The sequence below is a fragment of the Giraffa tippelskirchi genome, chromosome 10, assembly GCF_054371585.1.
Source record: "Giraffa tippelskirchi isolate mGirTip1 chromosome 10, T2T-mGirTip1v1.2.pri, whole genome shotgun sequence".
NCBI lineage: Eukaryota > Metazoa > Chordata > Mammalia > Artiodactyla > Giraffidae > Giraffa > Giraffa tippelskirchi.
The window spans coordinates 8,947,985-8,973,781 of NC_137284.1; the positions used below are offsets into that span (position 1 = coordinate 8,947,985).

Below are 25,797 nucleotides of genomic sequence, written 5' to 3' on the forward strand. Positions count from 1 at the left end.
TATGGGATTTCCCAGGCAAGAATACTGGAGTGAGGTGCTATTTCCTTCTCCAGGGGATCTTCCCAACCCAGGATTGAAGCTGCATCTCCTGCATTGGCAGACGGATTCTTTACCACTGAGCCACCAGGGAAGCCATACTTGGGGTCAGGACTCAACAGATGATTTGGGGGTGGGGGACACAATTCAGCCCATAACAGGAGAGTGGTTCTGAAACCCCAGGTGGTTATAACTGTTTCTCTTTGCAACAGTCAGGAGTAGGGGCTGCTGAGGGCCTGCGGCGGAGGTGTGGGGGGGTGCGGGGTGTGGGGGGGTGCGGGGTGTGGGGGGGTGGGGGGTGCGGGGTGGGTGGGTGGGTGCGGGGGTGGGGGCGGCCAAAGAAAGGGGGATGGTGCATGTCATTTCTCTTTTCCTGGGACCCCAAGTTTTGACAGCTGGTGGTGGAGGGGGACCTGGTTGGTTTAAAGCACATGTCTAGACTTGCTGGATCTGATCTGAGAGGCTCCAGAGTAAGAGAAGGTGTTAGTTAGTTAGTCTGTCCAGGGGTGGCATGGGGCGGTGGAGTAAATTTCTCTTCCTGAGCCAGTGTGAGGGGGCACTTGTGGGAGAGGTTCAGGAAAGGGCTGAGGGTGACCTGACACTGGCAGGTGGGGTTTCCCTGCCACAGACTGGCACTCTCCCACACACACACCCCCCAATACCCTCCATCCTGTACCTTTTCCTCAGAGCATTTATTATAACTTGTCATTAGGTATTGAAGAATTGTTTAATGCCTGTCTCTTATTCCCCCCACTTCTCACGAGTAAGTTCCAAGAGGGCAGATTTATTCTTACCACCTGAGTACCAAGCAAATACCTGACACAGAGAAAGTGCTCAAAATATAGACTGCGTGACTATGAGAGGTGATGGTTTATAACTCCTGTCCTGTCTCTGCCTTCTTCTCTGTCTCTCCCTTAGCAGATGTGGAATCATGGCCCAACTGCAAAATAGCCCACATACTCTTCTAACTAGCTACAGAGTGTAACTGAGGCATTTTTTAAAAAATCAATATTTGTCAATTACCAATTAATAGTTTGGGAAACATAATCCATGCTCAGGGATCTCAAGGTGCCCCACTTTCCCCCATTCTTTGATCTAGCAGCCTCTTTCACTGCTCCTGAATAGGTATAACTCTCTTGGCCTAGGGAGGGACTACTGTATAGATTAACCTACTTCGGTCTGTGTCTCCATCCCTTTCTTCTATCTGATTCCCTTCTAGGTCACTGAAAATGCTCATGGATCCTTTTTCTCTCGGAACCAGTTTTGCATCATCCTAAAACATAGTGGCAGGATAGAAGAATTGAGAAGGCAAGAAGAATTGGCAGAACCTGACAGCTGGCTGGATAAGGGAGACAAGGAAAAAGGACTCCCAAAAGGGACTCCAACATCTTGAATCAGATGATCGGGAAAATTCTGGAAAAACAGGGAAGATTGAGGTATAATCTGGAGGGGGTGGCAAGCTGGTTAATTCCAGCCAAGATCATTTTGGAGGAGGCGGGGGTATAAGAATCAGTTTAGGTGGAGCCTGGACGCAGGGGATGTTCAATCAGTGTGTTTGAAGGAATGAAGGTGCTATTGTCTGAAAGAAGGTTCGTATACTCTTGAGTAAACAGTTTCAATTTCTTTTGGTGGCTATGCTGCCCTGTAAGTGAGTTTTAGTGACTGCAGCAATTTTTTAATAACTGGATGCTGCATTCGTTAAAAGGATCAGCAATTAATCTTGCTCTCAGGGTGCCCCCAGTCTAATTGGAGAGAGAAGACATATACTTGGAGGGGAGAACCAATACGACAAAGCCAGCAGTTTTTATTTCTCTCCCCCCCCACCACAAAGAGATGGATAGAAATATCATAAAATTGGAAAAAGGACAAGCAACACTCATAGGCTCAGCAGGCTAACATGACATTTCTTGTTATTAATATTTTGATGTGTATCTTACTGAACCAACCAACCAAAGAATCCAAAAATCCCAAACTACAACTCAATCAGTGCACAGCTTTTGCTCTCCTATCCTATTTGCTGGGGGAGAGATGCAAGGCCTGGAAGAGCAGAAGCACAGTCTGCTCCTGTGGGCACCTTCCCACTGCAGTGCCCTGAATGGGAGGGGAGGTGGAAACTCCTCCAGCTGGGGAATGTGGGGGTGGGGGAGGAGAGCCATGGGGCCCACCAGGCACTCCTAGCTCTGGGCAGTTCTAGTGCTGGGGGCCTCAGTAGAAATAGTGTAGAAATAGAACAGGTAAAGTTCTTTTACTCCAGCACTCTTTGTCATGGAGGAGCCCCTCAGAGAGGCACCTGGGTCTCCCTTTGGGCTCTTTCAGAGGCAGGAGCCTGTCCTCCCGCAGCCCGCCCAACCCGCCTGGCTGCCTGAACAGCCCTGTGGCTCTTGCTTCTCCATATGATGCCCCAGGAACCGCTGAGGTCCTCATCTGGGTACCTTGAGAGCCAGGAGTTCAGTTTAGTTCAGTCGCTTAGTCGTGTCCGACTCTCTGCGACCCCATGGACTGCAGCACGCCAGGCCTCCCTGTCCATCACCAACTCCTGCTTGCTCAAACTCATGTCCATCGAGTTGATGATGCTATCCAACCATCTCATCCTCTGCCATCCCCTTCTCCTCCTGCCTTCAATCTTTTCCAGCATCAGGGTATTTTCAAATGAGTCAGTTCTTCCCCTCAGGTGGCCAAAGAATTGGAGTTTCAGCTTCAACATCAGTCCTTCCAATGAATATTCAGGGCTGATTTCCTTTAGGATTGACTGGTTTGATCTCCTTGCAGTCCAAGGGACTCTCAAGAGTCTTGTCCAACACCACAGTTCAAAAGCATCAATTCTTCGGTGTTCAGCTTTCTTTATGGTCCAACTCTCACATCCATATATGACTACTGGAAAAACCACAGCTTTGACTAGACGGACCTTTGTCGGCAAAGTAATGTCTCTGCTTTTTAATATGCTGTTTAGGTTGGTCACAGCTTTTGTTCCAAGGAGCAAGCATCTGGAGCAAGCCAGGGGTTAATCACCCACAGATGTTTACTATAGGAACTTCAAAGGGCTATATTTTAGGAAGAAGAAAGATGACTTCAGAGGAAAGGTTTGCCATGGGAGAAGGAGTGATAAACAAATGGAGTGGCAAATGTATAGGCAAATCTAAGCATATATATATATAGTATAATAATGGTAACAATAATAATGTGAATTTGGGGTTTTAAAAAAGGGCAGAACTAAAATAGCATGGAAGGGGCAGATTGGAGTGAAAGTGTTCCAAAGTTCTCACATTGCTTCAGAGGGGTGTTTAGGATACTACTTTAAACCTTTGAGCATGAATGTTAAAATTTTGAGGGCAATAAATAAAAGAATAGAGTGTAAACTTTCAAATGAATAGATAAAAAAATGTAATACACACCTAAGATCAGATCTGTATGAAGAATATTATAAAACTTCATTGAAAGACATTAAAGAAGTCCTAACAAAAAGAGAGATATAATATGTAATAGATTGGAAGACTCAATTTTGTAAAGATCTCAAAATTGCCAAATTGATTTATGGAGTCAATGTAATGTCAATCAAGGTGACGACACACTCTTTTGAGCAACCTGACAAGCTGATTCTGAAATATTTATGGAAGGGCAAAAGCTCAAGAGTAGTCAAGAAACTTCTGAGGAAGAATAAGGGGAATCTGAAGATATCCACATGTTAAGATTTATCATAAAGGTGTAGTAATTAAGATCATATGATGAGATCGTTGGATCCCTTCCAGAGTCCAAGAGTGAGTGGGCACTTGTTTAACACTCAGAAATGAATTGTCCAAGGAGACACGCATAATGACAAAGCAAGAGACTTGATTGGGAAGGGGCTCCCAGGCAGAGAGGTAGGGTAAGGGAACCCAGGAGAACGGCTCTGCCATGTGGCTTGCAGTTCCCAATTTTCTGGTGATGGGATTAGTTTCCGGGGTTGCTCTGGCCAGTCACTCTGACTCAGGGTCCTTCCTGGTGGCACATGCATTGCTTAGCCAAGATGGATGCCAGTGAGAGGGATTCTGGGAGGTGGTAGGACACATGGTGTCTTATTTTGACCTTTCCCGGATTCCTCCCATTGGTGGTGGCTTGTTAGTTCTATGTTCCTTGCCAGGACCTCCTGTCGTAGAATAACTCACACAAATGGTTCCTATGGTGCCTGGCCAGGGTGGGAGGTTTCAGTCAGTGTGTTTCCCTTAATAGCAGTAGCACAAAGACAAACAGATTTGCCTGTGGAGCAGAATAAGAGCCAACAATACTCCTGCTCATTCACGAAAACCTGACATGTGACAGAGGTGGCCTTGCTCATCATGAGGGTGGGGGCTGGGGGTGGGGTTGGGAGGGAAGGGAGAAACTACCAGTAAGTGATGCTGAGATAAATGATTATTCATATGAGGAAAACACACATTGGATCTCTGTCTCACATGCACACAAAAATCAATTCCAGATTGACAGAATGAAAAAGAAGGTTTTAAAACTTTTACAAGAAAATGTAGAAAAATATTTTTCTGAATTCAGAGCAAAGTAAGACTTCATGAAAAGACACAGGGGGCTGACCTCAAAAGACAGAATTGGTAAATTCTGCTTCCTTAATGTCCATAATTTCTCTTCAAAAGATGTCATAAAGAGAGTGAAAAGACAAGCCAGGAACTGGAAGAAAATGTGTGCAAACAAATATGACTGGCTAAAGATGTCCATGGGATTCCCCAGGCAAGAATACAGGAGTGGGTTGCCATTCCCTTCTCCAGGATATCTTCCCAACCCAGGGATCAAACCCAGGTCTCCTGCATTGCAGGCGGATGCTTTACCGTCTGAGCCACCAGGAAAGCCCCATTAATGATCAGTTATGTGCAAATGAAAACTTCAGTGAAATCCTATTTTATATTTGTTCACCTGGAAAAATTAAGCAAGATAGTACTACGTGTTGGCAAAGATGTAAATCAACAAGAATTCTTAGCCACTGCTGGTGGAAGTGAAACTGGTACCACCAATTGGGAGAATGTTTTAGTGTTCTACTGTAAAGTTGAATATTTTCATATCTTGCTAGCTATTAAATTCTATAGACTCTCTTGCATGCATACACCAGGACACAGTTTGGGTTCTTTTCAATATTTTTCTAAATCCAAAACAGAAATAAAAAATCCCAAGTAGTTTCATCAGCAGATCAATAAATTGTGGTCTATTCACATAATGGAATATTTTTCAGCAAGGGAAGCAAATTACAGATTTGTATAGCAATGTGAATGCATTATAGAGATAACTTGAAAAGAAGCAGATTGCAGAAGATACAGCATGATTAAATTGCGTTATGAGCTTCAAATAAGCAAAATGAAACAGCGTGTTAGGAATACAAAGAAGAGATTTAAAAAATGTTTTATAAAGCAAGAGCATGATAGACAGGAGAGAGGTAACCTCTCAGGGGTGGGGGTGAGAAGGAGCTGGGAGACAGGATAAGGGAAGAACATACAGGCAGGAGGAGCATCTGTGCCAGGTATTGATGTGTTGCAGCGTTCTTACCAACGATGGTGTACTGCTGCTGCTGCTTAGTCGCTCAGCAGTGTCGAACTCTCTGCAGCCCCGTGGAGTGTAGCTTACCAGGCTCCTCTCTCCATGGAATTTTCCAGGCAAGAATACTGGAGCGGTTGCCATTTCCTACTCCAGGGGATCTTCCCAACCCAGAGACTGAAGCCGCATCTCTTGCGTCTCCTGCATTGGCAGGCAGATTCTTTAACCACTAGTGCCAGCTGGGAAACTCTGCATGGTGCATTCATGGGTAGTAACTTTATCATCGTTTCAAAACCACACGTATCCCATTATTATTTTTTTTGTGTGTATACATATATGTACATATATATATATAACATATGTATATAATTCAATTAAAAGTATGTAAAAGATTATCTGTCCATCTACCTAGTCTGAATCTCCCATGATTTTAACTCCTAAACAACAAGATGCTTCTCCAAGTCCTCCTAACCAGGCCTCAACTCCTGTCTCCATTTGTAGCTCCTCTGTCTGCACCGTTGACTTTCAGCTTCTCCAACCACATCAGATTCCACCTCTGAGTCCTATGCTAACGGTCGTTCCTTTCCATTCTCCGAGCAGCCTACACCGCCTTTCCCCGCCGTCCGTCTCAACATCCCTCCGCCCCCAGGTTCCTGGGCCTTCGAGCGCGCGATCGGTGCCAGCCCTGTTGGGGCACGTGCTCACCGCGCCCACGCGCTCCGGCCGCGCGCCCCCGCCGTTTGCTGCGCGCTCGCGTGCCGGCTCCGCGCCCCTCCGCCCTCCCCGCGCGCCGCCGACCGCGCCCGCGCCGTCTGGGAACTGGCCCGGCGCGTCGCCCTCAGCGAGGCCCGGGGACCGGCGGGGCGGCAGCAGCGGGATGGGCCTGAGCCCCGTCGTCCGGGGTGAGGGCGGGCGCCGCCTCCCTAGGTTCCCACGGTCCCGCCTCAGGTCCGCTTGGAGAACCGCGAGTACTGGGCCGAATGGCACCCAGCCCTCTCCTGGACTTCCAGCCGGGCCCCGGTCAGGCCGCCGCGGGCTTGGGGCTTCTCCCCACCGAGCCGCCACGCCCGGGCCTGCAGCCTTCCGGGGTCGTTCTCCGCGTCCCAGCAGGCCCTCGGACCCCCAGAAAGGTCACCGTGGTTTCCTTCAACTCTCCTCGTAGATATTTGTTCATTGTTAGAGATGCTTGTTAACCAAAATAAGTGAATAGTTAGGAATGGTCGTTGCCTATTAATTTAATCAAAGCGGGCTAGGCATCTAGCGACCCTCGCGAGTATTTACCGGGTATTTACCGAGTAAACAGACGCGGCTGCTGTCCGGCAGGTAGAGTTCAGAACGGCTCCAGCCCCACAGAAGCTTCTGCCATTGGGTTTAACCCCAAGGCTTCTGCCATCTGGGATAGAGGCAACTGCTCCCCGATTCGGTACCCAGGAATTCCAAAATCTCTCTTTCCCAGAGGAGGAACCCTCTTCAGGATGGTCCCACAGACCCCTTTATCCCAAAATTTATTGAGGGCTAACTGGGAGCCAGGCTCAGTGTTAGACTGGAGCTCCCACCTTTGCATCGCTGTCGAGGCCTGGTTCCAACCCTCCTTTCATGGGTTACACTCCCCATAGAAGGAAGTTGTGGTTTAAATATTCAGTAACATGATTTTTTTTTTTTTCCCTTTGAATTAGAAGAATCTGTGGGATCTCAGGCATTGGACCAACTTTTGCCCAAGCAGCCACAGCAGGGCACGATAGAACAGGGCAGAAGCAGTGTCCAGCAGGGGTAAGATTCTTTGTTTGTGTGGAAGGACTGGGTCTTTGGGTGGTTTTGAAGAACTGACTTTGATGACAGTTCTGTAATACAAATCCTTAGCTGGTGTCTGCATGAACCAGGCTGCCAACAAGGAAGCCTGGTGTGCTCCTGGTGATAACAGCCGGAGGGCAGTCCTGGGACCTGCAGGCCAGGCTGGAGGCTGCCTTGTAGTAGTTCGTAGCCACAAGGCCATTCTGCAGACCCCTGAGAACTGAACTGCTTACAATATTGCCAGCTGGTCTCAGTAACTAATGAATGATGCAACCATCTTCCAGTTTCTGCAGTTGACTTTCTTGAGAAACATGATGTTTGTCTCTGTTTAAGATTCTGAGAGCTGAAAGTTTGGAGATGAACAATACTGAAAATGGGGAGTATGCCCCACCTCCTCCCCCTCACTCCCATACATTGTACCTTTGGAGAAGAGTTAAAATTTGGGGATGGTAAGGAAAAAGCCATTTTGGGGGTGGTCATTCCGATCCCGGTGATCGAACCTGGGTCTCCTACATTGCAGGCAGATTCTTTACCATCTGAGCCACCAGGGAAGCCAGATATATATGTACGCTTTTCCATTTAACCCTCTTGATAACTCTGTGAGACCAATATTAGCATCTCTAGTTTATAGACAGTCAAACCGAGGTTCAGACAGACTAGTTTACTAGCTCAAGGTTGCACAGCAAATATGAGAGCCAGGATTCAAACTCAGGTCTTTGTGGCCCCATATATTTCACTCTACTCTTCTGCCCCCAAATCATGTCCCTGCCTTTAGTTTCAGTCCTCTCCTGTAACATTTTGCTTCGAGGGACAAAATATACAGATTTCTATCACATTACTGGCAATTACAGTGTTGTCAACAGAGTTTCTCAGAAATATGGAGCTGATTATTGGAGGAAACAGCCCAAGAGTTGAGGGGCCCTTCTTCTGTCCTGGAGGACTGGGAGGGGAAGGGAAGGAGGAGAGGCCTGATGAATTTCCTTAGAAGTCATTGTTATTTTAAAAAGCTATGTCTAAATATTTAAAAACATCAAAAAAAGATTATTAGAGGGAGGAAAACACCCCTGAAAGAAGCTACTCATTGTGGTCATTAGCATTTTAAACAATTGTCTGAAAAGCAGAAAACAGCCATTATTTTGCAGGACAGAATGGCATCACAGAAACAAATTTCATAGGCAAAATGTTTCCTAGAATCTCAAAACTGAAAGGTATCTTAAAATCGTGACTCTGAAGTAATACAAAAATTCCAATAGTTGTGAAATAGTGGTTTTTCTATTAACTATATGATCACAAAATTCATTTAGGGAGAAGCCTGTAGTCGGCCTGGAGTCCACATCCAACCAGAAGAGAGCAGAGCGGAATTCATCCCCGAAGCCTGGGACTGCGGGCAGGTTAACGAAGCAAGCGGCGGAGGTGGGTACTGTGGGAATTCTCAGACAAGGAATATCTTTAATTCCTGGAGACTTCTTTACATTATACTGTATTTTACTTTATTTATACTGTGGCAGGTTGAATTGCACACTGATTACGGATGTTGCTTTCAGTTCAGTTCGGTCGCTCAGTCGTGTCCGACTCTTTGCGACCCCATGAACTGCAGCACGCCAGCACTCCCTGTCCATCACCAACTCCTGGAGTTTACCCAAACTCATGTCCATTGAGTCGATGATGCCATCCAACCATCTCATCCTCTGTCATCCCCTTCTCCTCCTGCCTTCAATCTTTTCCAGCATCAGGGTCTTTTCAAATGAATCAGCTCTTCGCATCAGGTGGCCAAAGTGTTGGAGTTTCAGCTTCAACATCAGTCCTTCCAATGAACACTCAGAACTGATTTCCTTTAGGATTGACTGGTTGGATCTCCTTGCAGTCCAAGGGACTCTCAAGAGTCTTCTCCAACACCACAGTTCAAAAGCATCAATTCTTCAGCAATCAGCTTTCTTTATAGTCCAACTCTCACATCCATACATGACTAAAAAAAACTATAGCCTTGACTAGACAAACCTGTTGGCAAAGTAATATCTCTGCTTTTTAATATGCTGTCTAGGTTGATCATGACTTTTCTTCTAAGGAGCAAGCATCTTTTAATTTCATGGCTGCAGTCACCATCTGCAGTGATTTTGAGCCCCCCAAAATAAAGTCTGCCACTATTTCCACTGTTTCCCCATCTATTTGGCATGAAGTAATGGGACCAGATACCGTGATCTTAGTTTTCTGAATGTTGAGCTTTAAGCCAACTTTTTCACTCTTCTCTTTCACTTTCATCAAGAGGCTCTTTAGTTTTTCACTTTCTGCCAGAAGGGTGGTGTCATCTGCATATCTGAGGTTATTGATATTTCTCCTGGCAATCTTGATTCCAGCTTGTGCTTCATCCAGCCCACGTTTCTCGTGATGTATTCTGCATATAAGTTAAATAAGCAGGGTGACAATATACAGCCTTGACGTACTCCTTTTCCTATTTGGAACCAGTCTGTTGTTCCGTGTCCAGTTCTAACTGTTGCTTCCTGACCCGCATACAGGTTTCTCAAGAGACAGGTCAGGTGGTCTGATATTCCCATCTCTTTCAGAATTTTCCACAGTTTATTGTAATCCACACAGTCAAAGGCTTTGGGATAGTCAATAAAGCAGAAATAGATGTTTTTCTGGAACTCTCTTGCTTTTTCGATGATCCAGCAGATGTTGGCAATTTGATCTCTGGTTCCTCTGCCTTTTCTAAATCCAGCTTGAACATCTGGAAGTTCATGGTTCACGTATTGTTGAAGCCTGGCTTGGAGAATTTTGAGCATTACTTTACTAGCATGTGAGATGAGTGCAACTGTGAGGTAGTTTGAGCATTCTTTGGGATTGGAATAAAAACTGACCTTTTCCAGTCCTGTGGCCACTACTGAGTTTTCCAAATTTGTTGGCATATTGAGTGCAGCACTTTCATAGCATCATCTTTTAGGATTCAAAATAACAGGAACTCCATCACCTCCACTAGCTCTGTTCATAGTGATACTTCCTAAGGCCCACTTGACTTCACATTCCAAATGTCTGGCTCTCCATGAGTGATCACACCATCATGATTATCTGGGTCATGAAGATCTTTTTTGTGCAGTTCTTCTGTGTATTCTTGCCACCTCTTCTTAATATCTTCTGCGTCTGTCAGGTCCCTACCATTTCTGTCCTTTATTGAGCCCATCTTTGCATGAAATGTTCCCTTGGTATCTCTAATTTTCTTGACGAGATCTCTAGTCTTTCCCATTCTATTGTTTTCCTCTATTTCTTTGCATTGATCACTGAGGAAGGCTTTCTTATCTCTCCTTGCTATACTTTGGAACTCTGCATTCAAATGGGTATATCTTTCCTTTTCTCCTTTGCTTTTTGCTTCTCTTCTTTTCTCAGCTATTTGTAAGGCCTCCTCAGACAGCCATTTTGCTTTTTTGCTTTTCTTTTTCTTGGGGATGGTCTTGATCCCTGTCTCCTGTACAGTGTCATAAACCTCCATCCATAGTTCATCAGGCACTCTGTCCATCAGATCTAGTCCCTCAAATGTATTTCTCACTTCCAATGTATAATTGTAAGGGATTTGATTTAGGTCATACCTGAATGGTCTAGTGGTTTTCCCTACTTTCTTCAATTTCAGTCTGAATTTGGCAATAAGGAGTTCATGATCTGAGCCACAGTCAGCTCCCGTTTTGTTTTTGCTGACTGTATAGAGCTTCTCCATCTTTGGCTGCAAAGAATATAATCAGTCTGATTTTGGTGTTGACCATCTGGTGATGTCCATGTGTAGAGTCTTCTCTTGTGTTGTTGGAAGAGGGTGTTTGCTATGACCAGTGCGTTCTCTTGGCAAAACTCTATTAGCCTTTGCCCTGCTTCATTCTGTACTCCAAGGCCAAATTTGCCTGTTACTCCAGGTGTTTCTTGACTTCTTACCTTTGCATTCTAGTCCCCTATAATGAAAAGGATATCTTTTTTGGGTGTTAGCTCTAAAAGGTCTTGTAGGTCTTCATAGAACCGTTCAACTTCAGCTTCTTCAGCGTTACTGGTTGGGGCATAGACTTGGATTACCTTGATATTGAATGGTTTGCCTTGGAAACGAACAGAGATCATTCTGTCGCTTTTGAGATTGCATCCAGGTACTTCATTTTGGACTCTTTAGTTGACTATGATGGCTATTCCAGTTCTTCTAAGGGATTATTGCCCACAGTAGTAGATATAATGGTCATGTGAGTTAAATTCACCCATTTCAGTCCATTTTAGTTCGCTGATTCCTAAAATGTTGATGTTCACTCTTGCCATGTCCTGTTTGACCACTTCCAATTTGCCTTGATTCATGGACGTAACATTCCAGGTTCCTATGGAATATTGCTCTTTACAGCATCGGACCTTGCTTCTATCACCAGTCCCATTCACAACTGGGTGTTGTTTTTGCTTTGGCTCTGTCTCTTCATTCTTTCTGGAGTTATTTCTCCACTGATCTCCAGTAGTATATTGGGCACCTACTGACCTGGGGAGTTCATCTTTCAGTGTCCTATCTTTTTGCCTTTTCATACTGTTCATGGGGTTCTCAAGGCAAGAATACTGAAGTGGTTTGCCATGCCCTTCTCCAGTGGACCATGTTATGTCAGACCTCTCCACCATGACCTGTCCGTCTTGGGTGGCCCTACACGGCATGACTTAGTTTCATTGAGTTAGACAAGGCTGTGGTCCATGTGATTAGATGTTGCTTATGCCTTTTAAATTGTTTAAAAACAACTTTATGGATCTGTTTATTGAGCGTTACTGAGGTATAACCAACATACCATAAACTGCATATATTCAGAGTATACAGTTGGATATGATTTGACGCATGTATTTGCCCATGAAACTGTCATCACAATCAAGATAACGAATAACCAGGGAATTCCCTGGCTGTCCAATGGATAGGACTCTGTGCTTTCACTGCTAAGGATGTGGGTTCAATCCCTGGTGGGGGCACAGACATCTGCATCACTCCCACAGCTTTCGTTGTCTCCCTCTGTAAACCCCTCCCTCTTCCATTCCCATCCCCATGCAGCAACTGATGTGCTTTCTGTTGCTATGCATTAGTCTGAATTTTCTAGAGGCTTAAATAAATGGAATCGTATTGTATGTGCCTTTTTGGGTCTCTCTCCTTTCACATAATGTCATGTAATCATTCCAAGTTATATCTGTGCTGCTGCGTGTTATCAATAGTTTATTTCTTTTTATTGCCGAGTAGTATTTCATTAGGAGAAGGCAATGGCACCCCACTCCAGTACTCTTGCCTGGAAAATCCCATGGATGGAGGAGCCTGGTGGGCTGCAGTCCATGGGGTCGCTAAGAGTCGGACACGACTGAATGACTTCACTTTCACTTTTCACTTTCATGCACTGGAGAAGGAAACGGCAACCCACTCCAGTGTTCTTGCCTGGAGAATCCCAGGGACGGGGGAGCCTGGTGGGCTGCCGTGTATGGGGTTGCACAGAGTCAGACATGACTGAAGCGACTTAGCAGCAGCAGCAGCAGCAGTATTTCATTGTATGGATAGACCACTATTTGTTCATTCACTCACTCTTGATGGGCATTTGGGTTGTTTCTAGTGTTTGGCTGTTGCAAATAAAACTGCTTATGAACATGTGTGTACAGATTGTTACAGGGGAGAGCCAATTTTGACTCCATATTGGATCAATTTCTTTGACTTTAACTTGTGTTTCCCATCGCTTTTGGTCACTAAAAGGATACTGTCCATACATAATGGCCTGCCTCAGGGAACCCTCCCCTCTGCTGTAGGTAGGAATAAGCCCTCCACCTACTTCCTTGCCTCACCCCTCAGAGTTATAAGACTTTCAGAAACTTTTATCATCTAGAGGCCTTACAAAAGACTGGTTTTTCTAAACAAGTGCCTATCTCTGGGAGAAGGGCCAGGGCTGGGCTGCCAGCCTGTGCAAAGGAAATAAATAACAAGATGGATGGAAGATTTTGAAGTGACCTCTTATATCGAAGAGAGTAAAAGGGCAGAGAAGGCTTAATCTGGATTTGAAGACTGGAGCACCAGCTGGGACTGGAGGTCAACCTGGAGGATATAGACTGGTTCCCTGTGGTTCATGAAGTGCTGGGGACTGGGTAAAGTCAAGGATAAAGGAAGGATGAGACCTTGGAAAAGCTTCCAGTATGGCTACAACCTTGGCTGCCATTAGAGTCACCCAAGGAGCTCTTAAAACTCTGGTTCTCAGGCCATACTCCAGATCAGTCTTAATTTTTAAGAGCTCTGCAGGGGATTTCCATATGCAGCCAAAGTTGAGACCCAAAGCTCAATACAATCAGTTTATAGTGGGAGAAACTTCAGCAAGAGAGCAAGTGACTATTAAGGAGGTGACTCTAGGTGACTATTAAGTCTGTTGTAAATTCCACTCAAGTTTTCACCTTCCTACCCCTGTTAAAACTCAAAATTCAAAAAAACAAAGATTATGGCATATGGTCCCATCATTTCATGGCAAATAGATGGGGAAAATGTGGAAACAGTGACAGATTTAATTTTCTTGGGCTCCAAAATCACTGTGGACAGTGACTGCAGCCATGAAATTTAAAAGACACTTGCTTCTTGGAAGAAAAACTATGACAAACCTAGACAGCATATCAAGAAGCAGAGACATCATTTTGCCAACAAAGGACTGTATAGTCAAAGCTGTAGTTTTTCTGGTAGTCATGGACGGATATGGGAGTCGGACCATAAAGAAGGCTGAGTGCCAAAGAATTGACGCTTCGAACTGTGGTGCTGGAGAAGACTCTTGAGAGTCCCTTGGACTGCAAGGAGATCAAACCAGTCAATTCATTCAGAATATTCAGCCCTGAATATTCATTGGAAGGACTGGTGCTGAAGCTGAAACTACAATCCTTTGGCTATCTGGTACAATCCTTTGGCCATCTGATGCTGGGAACAAGACCTCACTGATCCTGGGGAAGATTGAGGGCAGGAGGTGAAAGGGGTGACAGAGGATGAGTTAGTTGAATGGCGTCACTGATTCAATGGACATGAGTTTGAGCAAACTCAGGGAGATAGTAAAGGACAGGGAAGCCTGGCGTGCTGCAGTCCATGGGGTGGCAAAGAGTCGGACGTGAATTAGCAACTGAACAACAACCCTTATCCAGTGGCAATGTTGCAGGTGGATTAAAATTCTAAAATCCCCTCCCCTCAGTGCTGCAACTTTCTGTTTCTTGTACCAAGCTTGTTGAACATCCTTGATGGCCAGCATGTGGATTTCTTTTGATTTTTTTTTTTTTTGGATTAGACTAGCATCAGAATAAATTATTCTGTCTTCCTAATGGCAGTTATTCCAGGAAAATTCAGCAGGGATAGTGATTTCACTGTCCAGAAAGGAAGGCTGGTTTGGGGCGCCCTCTAGTGGGAACTCAGTTGCTATTGTATTTTCTCTTTCAGGCAGGAGTTAGTTTGGTCAGGGGGTAGAAACCTGGTTTTGGTCCTCGCTCTGCCAGCTGACTTGCATAGGACTTTGGCAAAGCACTTCATCTTTCTTGGCCACAGTTTCTTCCATGTAGTATCACTGAGCCAATGGTCTGCTTTGTGCCCATAAAAATTCATTCCCTCCAGTGGGCAGGACTTCTGAAATGGCTGAGGATCTCAGAAAATCTCCCCAAATAGCAAAAATAAAGCTGGATGAAACTGTCAAATTTAAAGACTGTAAAATTTTAAAACTGTCAAATTTAAAGACTCTGGGGCTTCCCTGGTGGCCCAGTGGTAAAGAGCCCGCCTGTCAACACAGGAGATGCATGCTCAATCCCTGGTCCAGGAGGATCCCACGTGCTATGGAGCAACTAAGCCTGTGTGCCACAGCTACTGAGCCTGTGCTCCAGAGCCTGGGAACTGCAACTGCTGAAGCCACACTCCCTAGAGCCCATGCTCAGCAACAAGAGAAGCCACCACACTGAGAAGCCTGCACACCACGAGGAGGAGGGGCCCCCTGCTTGCTGCAACTAGAGAAAAACCTGTGCAGCAACAAAGACCCAGCACAACCAATAACTATATAAAACTCTGGAGTTTGACCAAAAGCATGTGGTAAGTTGATACACATTAAATCAAGAAAGTCTACTGAATCCTGGAATCTCAGAACAATGGAGGTCTATAGTGTCTTAGTATGCCCTCCATCCCCTACTTTCCCCAGCTCTGTGGTGGGAAAGCGGGTGGGACATGCCGGACGGACTGGCAGTGGCCACAGAGGGAAACTTTATTTGAAACAGAATGTGGGAAATTCCACGCCCAGGGATGTTGTTGAAAACAATAGTTACCTCAGTGACAAACATCACGGAAGGCCAAAATTGCAGCTAGCTTGAGGCTGCAGTGTTGGGACAAGCGATAGATTAACAGACCAGCCAGAAATTTGATACAGAAATGCAGGTACTGAGACAGTTAAAGAGGGCCTAGAAAAGCTGCTGGTCTGGTAGGGGTGCATAGGCTGCACACACATTCAGGAGACACTGGAGGGGCCTGTCCTTCCATTCCTGGAGGAGCATGAGGCCTGTGAATGCAGAAAGTATTAAATAACAGCTCACAGACTTTTCAACTTTAGAACCTTGAATGAATTCTCCAAACCACACCAAGCTCCATAGGAAAAAAGTGATGCCTGATTGGCCCAAGATGTGTGTCAGCCTCTGACCAGTCACTGGCTCAGCATTAAGCCATGTCAGGTTTAAAAATAAAAGCAAGAAAACAAAACTGGAGCAGATGATACACCAGGGGTTGAATACTGTGAGGGAAACAGACATTGCAGAATTAACCCAGGCAGGCCTCTAAACGAACAAACAGCAGCAACCACAGCTCTGGGGGAATCAGAATCAAAACAGTTGAAACATCTTGAAAGCCATGAGAGAGAGAGACAGAGATTGAGAAAAAAAGACTCATCATGTACAAAGGAACCACAATAAAACTGATAGCTGGTTTTTTTTGTCAGAAATGATGGAGGCCAGAAAGCAGTGGGATGGTGTACGAAAAGTAGACAAAAGAAAAAAAAATCTGCCAACCAGAAATCCTATGTCTGATAAACTATCTTTCAAAAATGAAGGTGGAATAAAGTGAAGTCTCAGGTAAGTGAAGACTGGTAGAAAGTGTTGCTAGAGGACTTGCCTGAAAGAGAGTAGCAAAGAAAGTTCTTCAGGCTGAAAGTAACTAATCTACATGAAGAAATACAAAGCACCAGTAAAGATAATTACATAGGCTATTATTGTAAAGGAATATAAATATATATTTTAGCTTTTATTCTAACTAATTTTAAAGTCATGGAGCTTATATTGGATCAAGGACTCCAGATGGAAATTTGAATCCACAGTTTCACAGCAGTTTGTGACTCAGACAGTCCAAAAAAGGATCGTCTGATTTGCCAATACAAGATCCAGTTACATGCTACCTACAAGAGACAAACTATTTATTTATTATTTTGGCTGCATGGCTTATAGAATCTTAGTTCCCTGATCAGGAATTAAACCTGGGGCCATGGCAGTGAAAGTGCTGAGTCCTAACCAGTGGACCACCAGGGAATTTCCAGGAGGCATTCTTTAGATTCAAGGTCATAAATAGGTTGGATGTAGAAAGATGCAAGCAGAACCACAGCTGGAGTGGTTATATTAATATAAAAAAATAGACTTTTAAGAGAAGAAATTTTACTAAGGAGAGGAACAGTTTTGATGATAAAAGGTTAATTCATCACGAAGATATAACAATTGTAAATACATATACATTTAACAATATAAGCCCCGAATTTGTGAAGAAAAGCTGACAGAATTGAAGAGAGAAATAGGCAATTCAGAATAATAGTTGGGGACTTAGATACTCTATTCTCAATACTAGATAGAACAACTGGACAGAAAATCAGTGAGCATATAGAAGATTTGCACAATGATATTAATCAACTTTACCTAACTGACTTTTACAGAATAGTCTACTCAGAAATACAACACATATTCTTCTTAAGCATACTTGAATATTCCCCAAGATAGGTCATATTCTAGGCCATAAAGCAAGTCTCAGCAAATTTAAAGGAATTGAAATCATACAAAATATTTCTTTGTTCACATGAAATTAAACTAGAAATCAATAACAGAATGAAATTTGGGAAATATGTATTTGGAAACTAAAAAACATACTTCTAAATAATCCATGGGTGAAATAAAAATATACAAATTAGAAGATATTTTCAGTTGAATAAAAATGAAAGCAGCATATCAAATTTTATGAGATGCAGTTAAAGCAGTGCTTAATATAAGCAATATTCTGCTGCTGCTGCTAAGTCACTTCGGTCGTGTCTGACTCTGTGCGACTCCATAGATGGCAGCCCACCAGGCTCCCCCGTCCCTGGGATTCTCCAGGCAAGAACACTGGAGTGGGCTGCCATTTCGTTCTCCAATGCGTGAAAGTGAAAAGTGAAAGTGAAGTTGCTCAGTCGTGTCCGACTCCTAGGGACCCCATGGACTGCAGCCTACCAGGCTCCTCCGTCCATGGGATTTTCCAGGCAAGAGTACTGGAGTGGGTTGCCATATATGTCTATATTACAAAAGAATAGAGATTTCAAATCAAGAATCCAAGTTCTTACCTTGATAAACTAGAAAAAGGAAAGCAAGGTAAACTCAAAGCAAGTAGAAGGAAGCCATATGTTGGTTCTCTGAGATGATAAACAAAATGGGCAAAACTTTTGCTACATTCATTGACCAAGAAAAAAAGAGAGAAAACTCAAATTACCAAAATCGACACTGAAAGAGGGAGCTCGTTAGCAATCTTGCAGAAATTAAAAGGAGAGTAAAGGAATACTATGGATAACTGTATACTAACAAATTAGAAAACACACATGACATGAACAAACTCCTAGAAAGACACAGATTACAGAACTGGCTCAGGAATAACTCGAAAATCTGAACAGACCTACAAGTAAATTTAATTTGTAAATAAAAGATCTTTTCACAAGGAAAAACTCAGGCCCAGATGGCTTGACTTGAGAATTCTACTATACCTCTAAAAAAGAAAAGTTACCAATCCCTCATAAACTCTAAAAAATAGAGGAAGGAATGCTTCCCAACTCATTCTGAGATCAGTGTTACCCTAATACTAAAGTACCCTGATACTAAAATCAGGCAAAGAAAAGAATTACAGACTTTATGAATGTAGATGTAAAAGTCCTCCACAAAATATTAGCAAACTGAATTTAACAACATATAAAAAGGATTATACATTATTACTAAGTGAGATTTATCCCAGAAATTAACGAGTTTGGTGTAACAAAGCCAGAACCTGCAGATCCCCTTCCTCTTGCAGTGTCTCTCTAGCTCCCTCTATTGAAAAAGTTTGCATGGTGCTCAGCGTCAAGGAGAATGAGTACAGGAGTTCCATCACTTACTGAAGGGCATGTATACGTGTGGAACTGTGCATTTGGAGCTGGCACTGTCAGCCTCTGTGGCTTTAATAATGAGGGTGGTAGCAGGAGTGAGTGGGTCCTTCAGTCATTTGTGTGGAGAGATCTTTTTGCACCCTGCCGCTGCTGCTGCTGCTAAGTTGCTTCAGACCCCAGGCTCCTCCATCCCTGGGATTCTCCAGGCAAGAACACTGGAGTGGGTTGCCATTTCCTTCTCCAATGCATGAAAGTGAAAAGTGAAAGTGAAGCCTCTCAGTCGTGTCCGACTCTTCGGGACCCCATGGGCTGCAGCCTACCAGGCCCCTCCGGCCATGGGATTTTCCAGGCAAGAGTACTGGAGTGGGTTGCCATTTCCTTCTCCTTGGGTTTCTGTAATGTGATGAAAGGCGGTATCTTCACACTGACTTGTTGCTGATCCCCAAACAGGATCTTTGGAGTTCCCTGGGCACGTGAAGTCTCATTTTATTTTGTTTTCCCATCATAGGATAAACCAAAACCCAGACCTGGAGACCTGATTGAGATTTTTCGGATTGGCTATGAGCACTGGGCCATCTATGTGGAAGATGATTGTGTGGTTCACCTGGCTCCCCCAAGTAAGAGTGGATACTCTATTGCAGGGGTCCCCAACCCCTGGGTCATGGACCAGTTCAGGTCCATGGCCTGTTAGGAACTGGGCAGTACGGTAGGAGGTGAGTGGCAGGCCAGTGAGTGATGCTTCATCTGTATTTATAGTGGCTCCCCGTCGCTCACATTTCCAAATTGTCACAATGTGATAATAACAGAAATGTAGTGCACCATAAATTTAATGTGCTTGAATCATCCCGAAACCATCCTGTCCTGACCCATGGAAAAATTGTCTTCCATGAAAATGGTCCCTGGTGCCAAAAAGGTTGGGGACCACTGCTCTATTGAAATATTGATATTGAAGTTAGCAACGTAAAAGAGACGGTTAATTATTGTGTCCCTCAGCTGCTACCTTCAGTTCAGTTCAGTTCAGTTGCTCAGTCATGTCCGACTCTTTGCGACCCCATGAACTGCAGCACGCCAGGACTCCCTGTCCATCACCAACTCCTGGAGTTCACCCAAACCCATGTCCATTGAGTCCGTGATGCCATCCAGCCATCTCATCCTCTGTTGTCTCCTTCTCCTCCTGCCCTCAACCTTTCCCAGCATCAGGGTCTTTTCAAATGAGTCAGCTCTTCCCATCAGGTGGCCAGAGTATTGGAGTTTCAGCTTCAACATCAGTCCTTCCAATGAACACCCAGGACTGCTCTCCTTTAGGATGGACTGGTTGGATCTCCTTGCAATCCAAGGGACTCTCAAGAGTCTTCTCCAACACCACAGTTCAAAAGCATCAATTCTTCGGTGCTCAGCTTTCTTTATAGTCCAACTCTCAGATCCATACATGACTACTGGAAAAACCATAGCCTTGACTAGATGGACCTTTGTTGACAAAGTAATGCCTCTGCTATTTAATATGCTGTCTAGGTTTCCTTCCAAGGAGTAAGTGTCTTAATTTCATGGCTGCAGTCACCATCTGCAGTGATTTTGGAGCCCCTAAAAATAAAGTCAGCCACTGTTCCCATTGTTTCCCCATCTATTTCCCATGAAGTGATGGGACCAGATGCAATGATCTTACTTTTCTGAATGTTGAGCTTTAAGCCAACTTTTTCACTCTCCTCTTTCACTTTCATCAAGAGGCTCTTTAATTCTTCTTCACTTTCTGCCATAAGGATGGTGTCATCTGCATATCTGAGGTTATTGATATTTCTCCTGGCAATCTTGATTCCAACTTGTGGTTCTTCCAGCCCAGAGTTTCTCATGATGTACTCTACATATAAGTTAAATAAGCAGGGTGACAATATACAGCCTTGACGTACTCCTTTTCCTATTTGGAACCAGTCTGTTGTTCCATGTCCAGTTCTAACTGTTGCTTCCTGATCTGCATACAGGTTTCTCAAGAGGCAGGTCAGGTGGTCTGGTATTCCCATCTCTTTCAGAATTTTCCATAGTTTCTTGTGATCCACACAGTCAAAGGCTTTGGCATAGTCAATAAAGCAGAAATAGATGTTTTTCTGGAACTCTCTTGCTTTTTTGATGATCCAGCGAATTTTGGCAATTTGATCTCTGGTTCCTCTGCCTTTTCTAAAACCAGTTTGAACACTTGGAAGTTCATGGTTCACGTATTGCTGAAGCCTAGCTTGGAGAATTCTGAGCTGCTATCTTACTTCAACAATAAAACACCAGAAGCATTTCTGGACCTTAATTTACTGTGTGATTGAGCTTTGTCTCTGTCCATCAGAAACCACTGAGTGTCCAGCCCTAAGACAGATGCAGGTGTGAAGAAATCCCTAAGTTCCCTGACTGCCTAGATCACCCTTTCTTTTAAAATAGAAATGTCAGGTGGCTCAGTAGTAAAGAACCCGTATGCCAAGCAGGAGATGCAGGTTTGATCCCTGGGTCTGGAAGATCCCTCAGAGAAGGAAATAGCACCCCACTCCAGTATTCTGGCTTGAAAAATCTCATGAACAGAGGAGCCTGGGGGCTTACAGTCCATGGGGTTGCAAAGAGTCAGACACACCTTGGTTCAAGATCTTCCTCTATTTCTGAGGATTCCCTGGGAGGGATGCAGATGCTTACGCATTCTGATTGCCCGCTTGCTTCCTGTTGTCCCCAAATGCTGCTTCCGGCTTCCTGGTCACCTTTGGCAGCTCCACCCTCACCGGGTCTCCCTGCTTTTCCAACCCATCCCAGGTGGCTCCGCCCTCAGTGTGGACACCATTCTCCTTTCATTTCAGCATGAACACAGGGCTGAGATTAAACAGGTGACTAATTAAATTTTAGTTGAGGTTTGATGGGGGTGGAAGTGGTGATAGTGGAAGATTACAGCACGGACTGTGAAACAGCTTAAAACTGGACATCTAGAACCATTGGTCACATGGTGTCCTCAGGAGATGGGATCTGGGGGAGCTGGAAGACGGAGAGGCATGGGGCTCCACTGTGTAATCTTTGACGAATCTGGAATTCTGCCTCCTGTGCCAGTACTGCCCGTTCAAGTTGAGATTACAAAAGGGCACTGATACCAAATGCCTATGGCCACACCTTGATCACACCGAATCTATGGACATGAGTTTGAGTGGACTCCGGGAGTTGGTGATGGACAGGGAGGCCTGGCATGCTGCAGTCTATGGGTTCGCAAAGAGCCGGACATGACTGAGCGACTGAACTGAACTGAACACCTTGGTCATGGCTCTCCTGCCCGTGTCCCGTCCCCTTCGGCTGGCCCAGCCTCTCACCTGGCTGGGACCTTCCTACAGAGCAGAGTCCCTCTCTCCTGCTTTGTTTCCCCGCTCATCCCACTGCCTGTCCCACTTCCTGTCTGGATGCCTACGTGAAAAATGAAAAATCACTTCACATCGCTTTCATCTCCCCTCTCCTTTCCAGGCTAAATCCAGGGAACTTCTTCTGGTATAACCAGAGTTGTTATAGGGATAAGTTAACAGTTATGTCCCTACCCTCTCTGTCAGATCTTCCTCTAAAAATGAATTCTGCCTTCTTTGTTCCCAAAAGCTGAATTGCCTACTGCCAGCTTTTGTGAAATCAGCAGATAGACTTCAAATGCTTCGCAAAGGAAACAGGGAACATTTCTTGCATTCACACAACTTACAGCGGAGGAGGGTTCCCGTGTTTGCATATCCATATGGTTGTAGCAGGAAAACAGTCCTGTATTAAATTGCCACTTACCTGGCCTTGAGCGGGTTCCTGACCCTTTCGGAGGCTCTCCTCTAAGGACTGGGTGTGATAATACAGCAGCTTTCAAATGTTTCTTTTTTCAAAGGTGTGGAACCCTGTTTTCAAATAAACCCTCAAGGAGAATCCTGATACTTGAGTGGAGAGAAAGGGAGAACGGCTTTGGGTGGAAGCTAGTTGGAATGGGTCCCGTCTAGAGTCCTGTCTGCGTGGCCTCTTGGCTTCACCTACACCCCTGCAGGGGCGGCAGGGGGAGGCCTGTCATGAAGCCATAATCCTTCCCCCAGGAGCCGATGACTCTTACATGTAAGGGTGCTTGTCACCCTGGGTTCTGGTTAGGAAAGCAAGATTCCAGTCCTAGGACTTGGTTGAGTCAGTACACAGAATGGAATCTGGGACCACACTGTAAGATGCTTCCAGAGCTTGGTGAGAAAGAGATTGCTGTGAGGGTTGAAAGTGGGGAGTGCAGAAAACAGGGCAGAAAGTTTCTTGGGGAGGCTGGCCCCTTGCATTTCATTTAGCCCAACTCCCCATTCTCTGTTGTGCCTTTTAGAGACAGTGAAACTGGGGCCCTAAGAGAAGCCATTCACTCAGCCCCTGGAGTGAGCCGGTGGCTCTGTACCGTGGCCCCTTGCAGCTCCCAACTTTGGCTTGTCTTTGGCCACCAGGTGAGGAATTTGAGGCTGGCAGCATCACTTCTGTCTTCAGCAACCGGGCGTTGGTGAAATACAGTCATCTGGAGGACGTGCTGCACGGCTGCTCCTGGAAGGTCAACAACAAGCTGGATGGGACGTACCTGCCCCTGCCTGTGGACAAGATCATCCAGCGAACAAAAAAGATGATCAACAAGATAGTGCAGTACAGCCTGATCGAGGGGAACTGCGAGCACTTTGTCAATGACCTGAGATACGGCGTGCCCAGGAGCCAGCAGGTGTGGCATTCCACTCTTGGGAGACCTTGCTCTAGTGCTCCAGGCTTGGTGGGCCCTGGTATGAGGGGTCTCCCGTCTCACGAGCATTTGTGTGTGGAAAGAAGACGCCAGGGAGCAAGGGAGTGATAGGAGGTCCTCCCAAGGAGCCTGGGCCAGGCGTTCAGGAGACCTAAGCCCAGGTCTGTGTGAAACTGATCCCTGTGTGACCTTGTCCAAGGGCGCTCCCCTCCGCACCTCTCAGACTCCCTGTTTGTAGAATAAGGGACTCAGTGGGTGTGCCCTTCTGAGTCTCACACTACAGGCAGACCCTGGGCTGAATGACTCTGGGGGAGAAAGAGAACTAGGAGCCCAGGTTGCCTCCTGGAGGAAAGGGCTCCCCCCTGCCTCCGATGCCAACCTCGGGCAATCCTGGCTTGTCCAGGTCTCTCGCGGCTCTGGCATCTTTGGGAATATAGGGTGGCTTCCTCCTAGGCAGGCCAGTTCCTGAAGGGAGTGGTGAGGTAGGGGTGGGGCAGGGCAGGATCCTAGGAGCCTCACCGAGGGTCCTGTGAGCTGGTCTCCTTTGCAGGTGGAGCACGTTCTGATGGAGGGGGCGAAGGCGGCAGGGGCAGTGCTGTCAGCCGTGGTGGACAGCATAAGACCAAAACCAGTGACGGCCTGAACGTGCTGAAAACCCCAGGCAGAGGAAGAGTGGCCGAGCTGGCAAAGAGAACCCGGGCCTCCTTCCCTCCCCTGCCTTCCTCTCTCCATGGCCCCTTGTAAGAAAATTGTGAACTTCTGGAAGAATCTAGAGTGTACCCAATTGCCTCTCCCGAAATACATCCAATATATGTGCTCATAGGCCCCTGGACTCTCAGGGTAGGAAGAACCTAATATTTGTTATGCATCTGTTAGGCACCAGGCACTGTGCTAGGCATTTTACATACTTCATCTTAACTTTTTTTTTTTTTGTAGGAAAGGGGCCTTACTTACTTCTTAGGCTGAACCTAGTCTGTGATGCTTTTAACATCCTGGAAGATCTGCTGAATGTTCCCAGGAGCAAAGAACTCTTTTCAGAAGTTCTCTTTACTGCCCTTTTCAGACCCCTCAGTGCAGTTCAGGGGAGGAAGCCTTTAAGGAAACCTGTAACTCACTGCTCAAGGCCAACTCTGCCTTCATCCAGAAGCAGGTTTCCCAAGAAATATTTTCTTTTAAAAATTATACATCAGCTTTATTCTTTATTGTCTAAAAAGTGTCCCAATGTAAAGTTTAATTCACGAGACCATTTATCTTGCTTTTTCTGCCTCATAAGCACCAGAAAATTTAGAATATTCCGTCTTCACCAATTTCAGAGGAATATTTAAAATAATTTAATCAATGGACTTTGGCATGAATGAGGGAGAGAAAGGAGTGATTTTTGTGCTTTGAAGAATGTGGACATGACAGTAAAGCTAAAATGATGGCTGGAGATTGTCAGTGCTAGCAGAGAGTTGAAGCCACCCTAGAAAGCCAGAGAATGACTCTCAAAATGCCTAGGAAGCATGAGAATTTGGAAGTGGGGGGATGGAACCCCCAGAGCATCTCACATCAGGTCCGTTAGGATCTTCCGTGAGTCTTTCTCCCGTTTGGAAGAAATAGACCTGCGGTGAAACCATTCAGTTTCCCCTGCTCTGTTCTGTTCTTAGCCATCCAAACTTGACTGACTCCTCCTGTCTCCTAGATTTTGGAGTCTGGATGTGTGTCTTTGATTGATTCCCCTCTGCCCTGCCTGAAGGGCCTCTCTCTCTGCTTTACACAACAGTTTCAGGTGCTGGCGAGTGGAGCCCACCCCCATCTCTGTGAATCACGACTAGAATCAAGTCGTTGCCCCTGGTTGCTGCCATCATCTCCTCCCTGCCCCCCAACATCACCGGAGTTCCCAGCACCCCTCCTTTCAGTCTCTTTATTCATGATATGGTCTAGGTTGGAGACTTCCTTTAGAGGAGAACCCAAGTGCCAGGGTTATACTTTATAGATTTTAGCTTTGAATGAACTCAGTGATAGATTAGTAAATCTTTTGATCTGAAGGTCACTTTGAACTCACAGACCATATTAATCATTAATCGAGGGAACAGTTGTTTGATTAACAAACAACTCTCTCATGCCAGGATGTATTTAGTAACTTTGAAATAAGGCACTTACCTATTTCTTGCTTGAGCTTGGAACAGAAAGACACTTCCCTGGGTCCTTTCTGGTTTGTACTAGGTGGGGCAGAGACCCACAGAAGTATCTTCAGGGCTTATATTCACTCAGTTCATCCAACAGACATGTCGGAATGTCTGCCATGTGTCAAGCCCTGGCTCCTCCCACCTTTTTCTGAACCCGTGAGTGGTGGTCTGGGATGGCAGTGAGTAGTTCTGACATGGTTGG

General features: G+C 45.3%; 1 protein-coding gene across 3 annotated transcripts; it reads left to right on the plus strand.

The window, feature by feature from the left end:
* The first annotated feature begins 6,343 nt into the window (after nt 1-6,343).
* Nucleotides 6,344-24,670, plus strand: PLAAT5 (phospholipase A and acyltransferase 5). 3 transcript variants are annotated; one of them, XR_014066336.1, is made up of 7 exons: nt 6,344-6,674; nt 7,221-7,314; nt 8,640-8,748; nt 19,213-19,321; nt 23,147-23,409; nt 23,978-24,267; nt 24,364-24,670. XR_014066336.1 is itself a non-coding variant. In XM_081532858.1 (6 exons), exons 1-6 carry the CDS (start codon nt 6,422-6,424, stop codon nt 24,068-24,070), a joined length of 921 nt encoding a protein of 306 aa, XP_081388984.1. In that variant the 5' UTR covers nt 6,344-6,421; the 3' UTR covers nt 24,071-24,670. The 3 variants fall into 3 exon arrangements, 1 of the variants encoding a protein (XP_081388984.1); XR_014066337.1 differs by having other exon boundaries at nt 23,978-24,167; XM_081532858.1 differs by having other exon boundaries at nt 23,978-24,670.
* Nucleotides 24,671-25,797: the final 1,127 nt, after the last annotated feature.

Bases quoted from the DNA above. Each gene is read 5' to 3' on its own strand.
- PLAAT5 (XM_081532858.1), top strand. From the start codon at position 6,422: ATGGGCCTGAGCCCCGTCGTCCGGGGTGAGGGCGGGCGCCGCCTCCCT. The intron at 6,675-7,220 runs GTCACCGTGGTT...CCTTTGAATTAG, and splicing joins GCCCTCGGACCCCCAGAAAG to AAGAATCTGTGGGATCTCAG. The intron at 19,322-23,146 runs GTAAGAGTGGAT...TTTGGCCACCAG, and splicing joins GGTTCACCTGGCTCCCCCAA to GTGAGGAATTTGAGGCTGGC.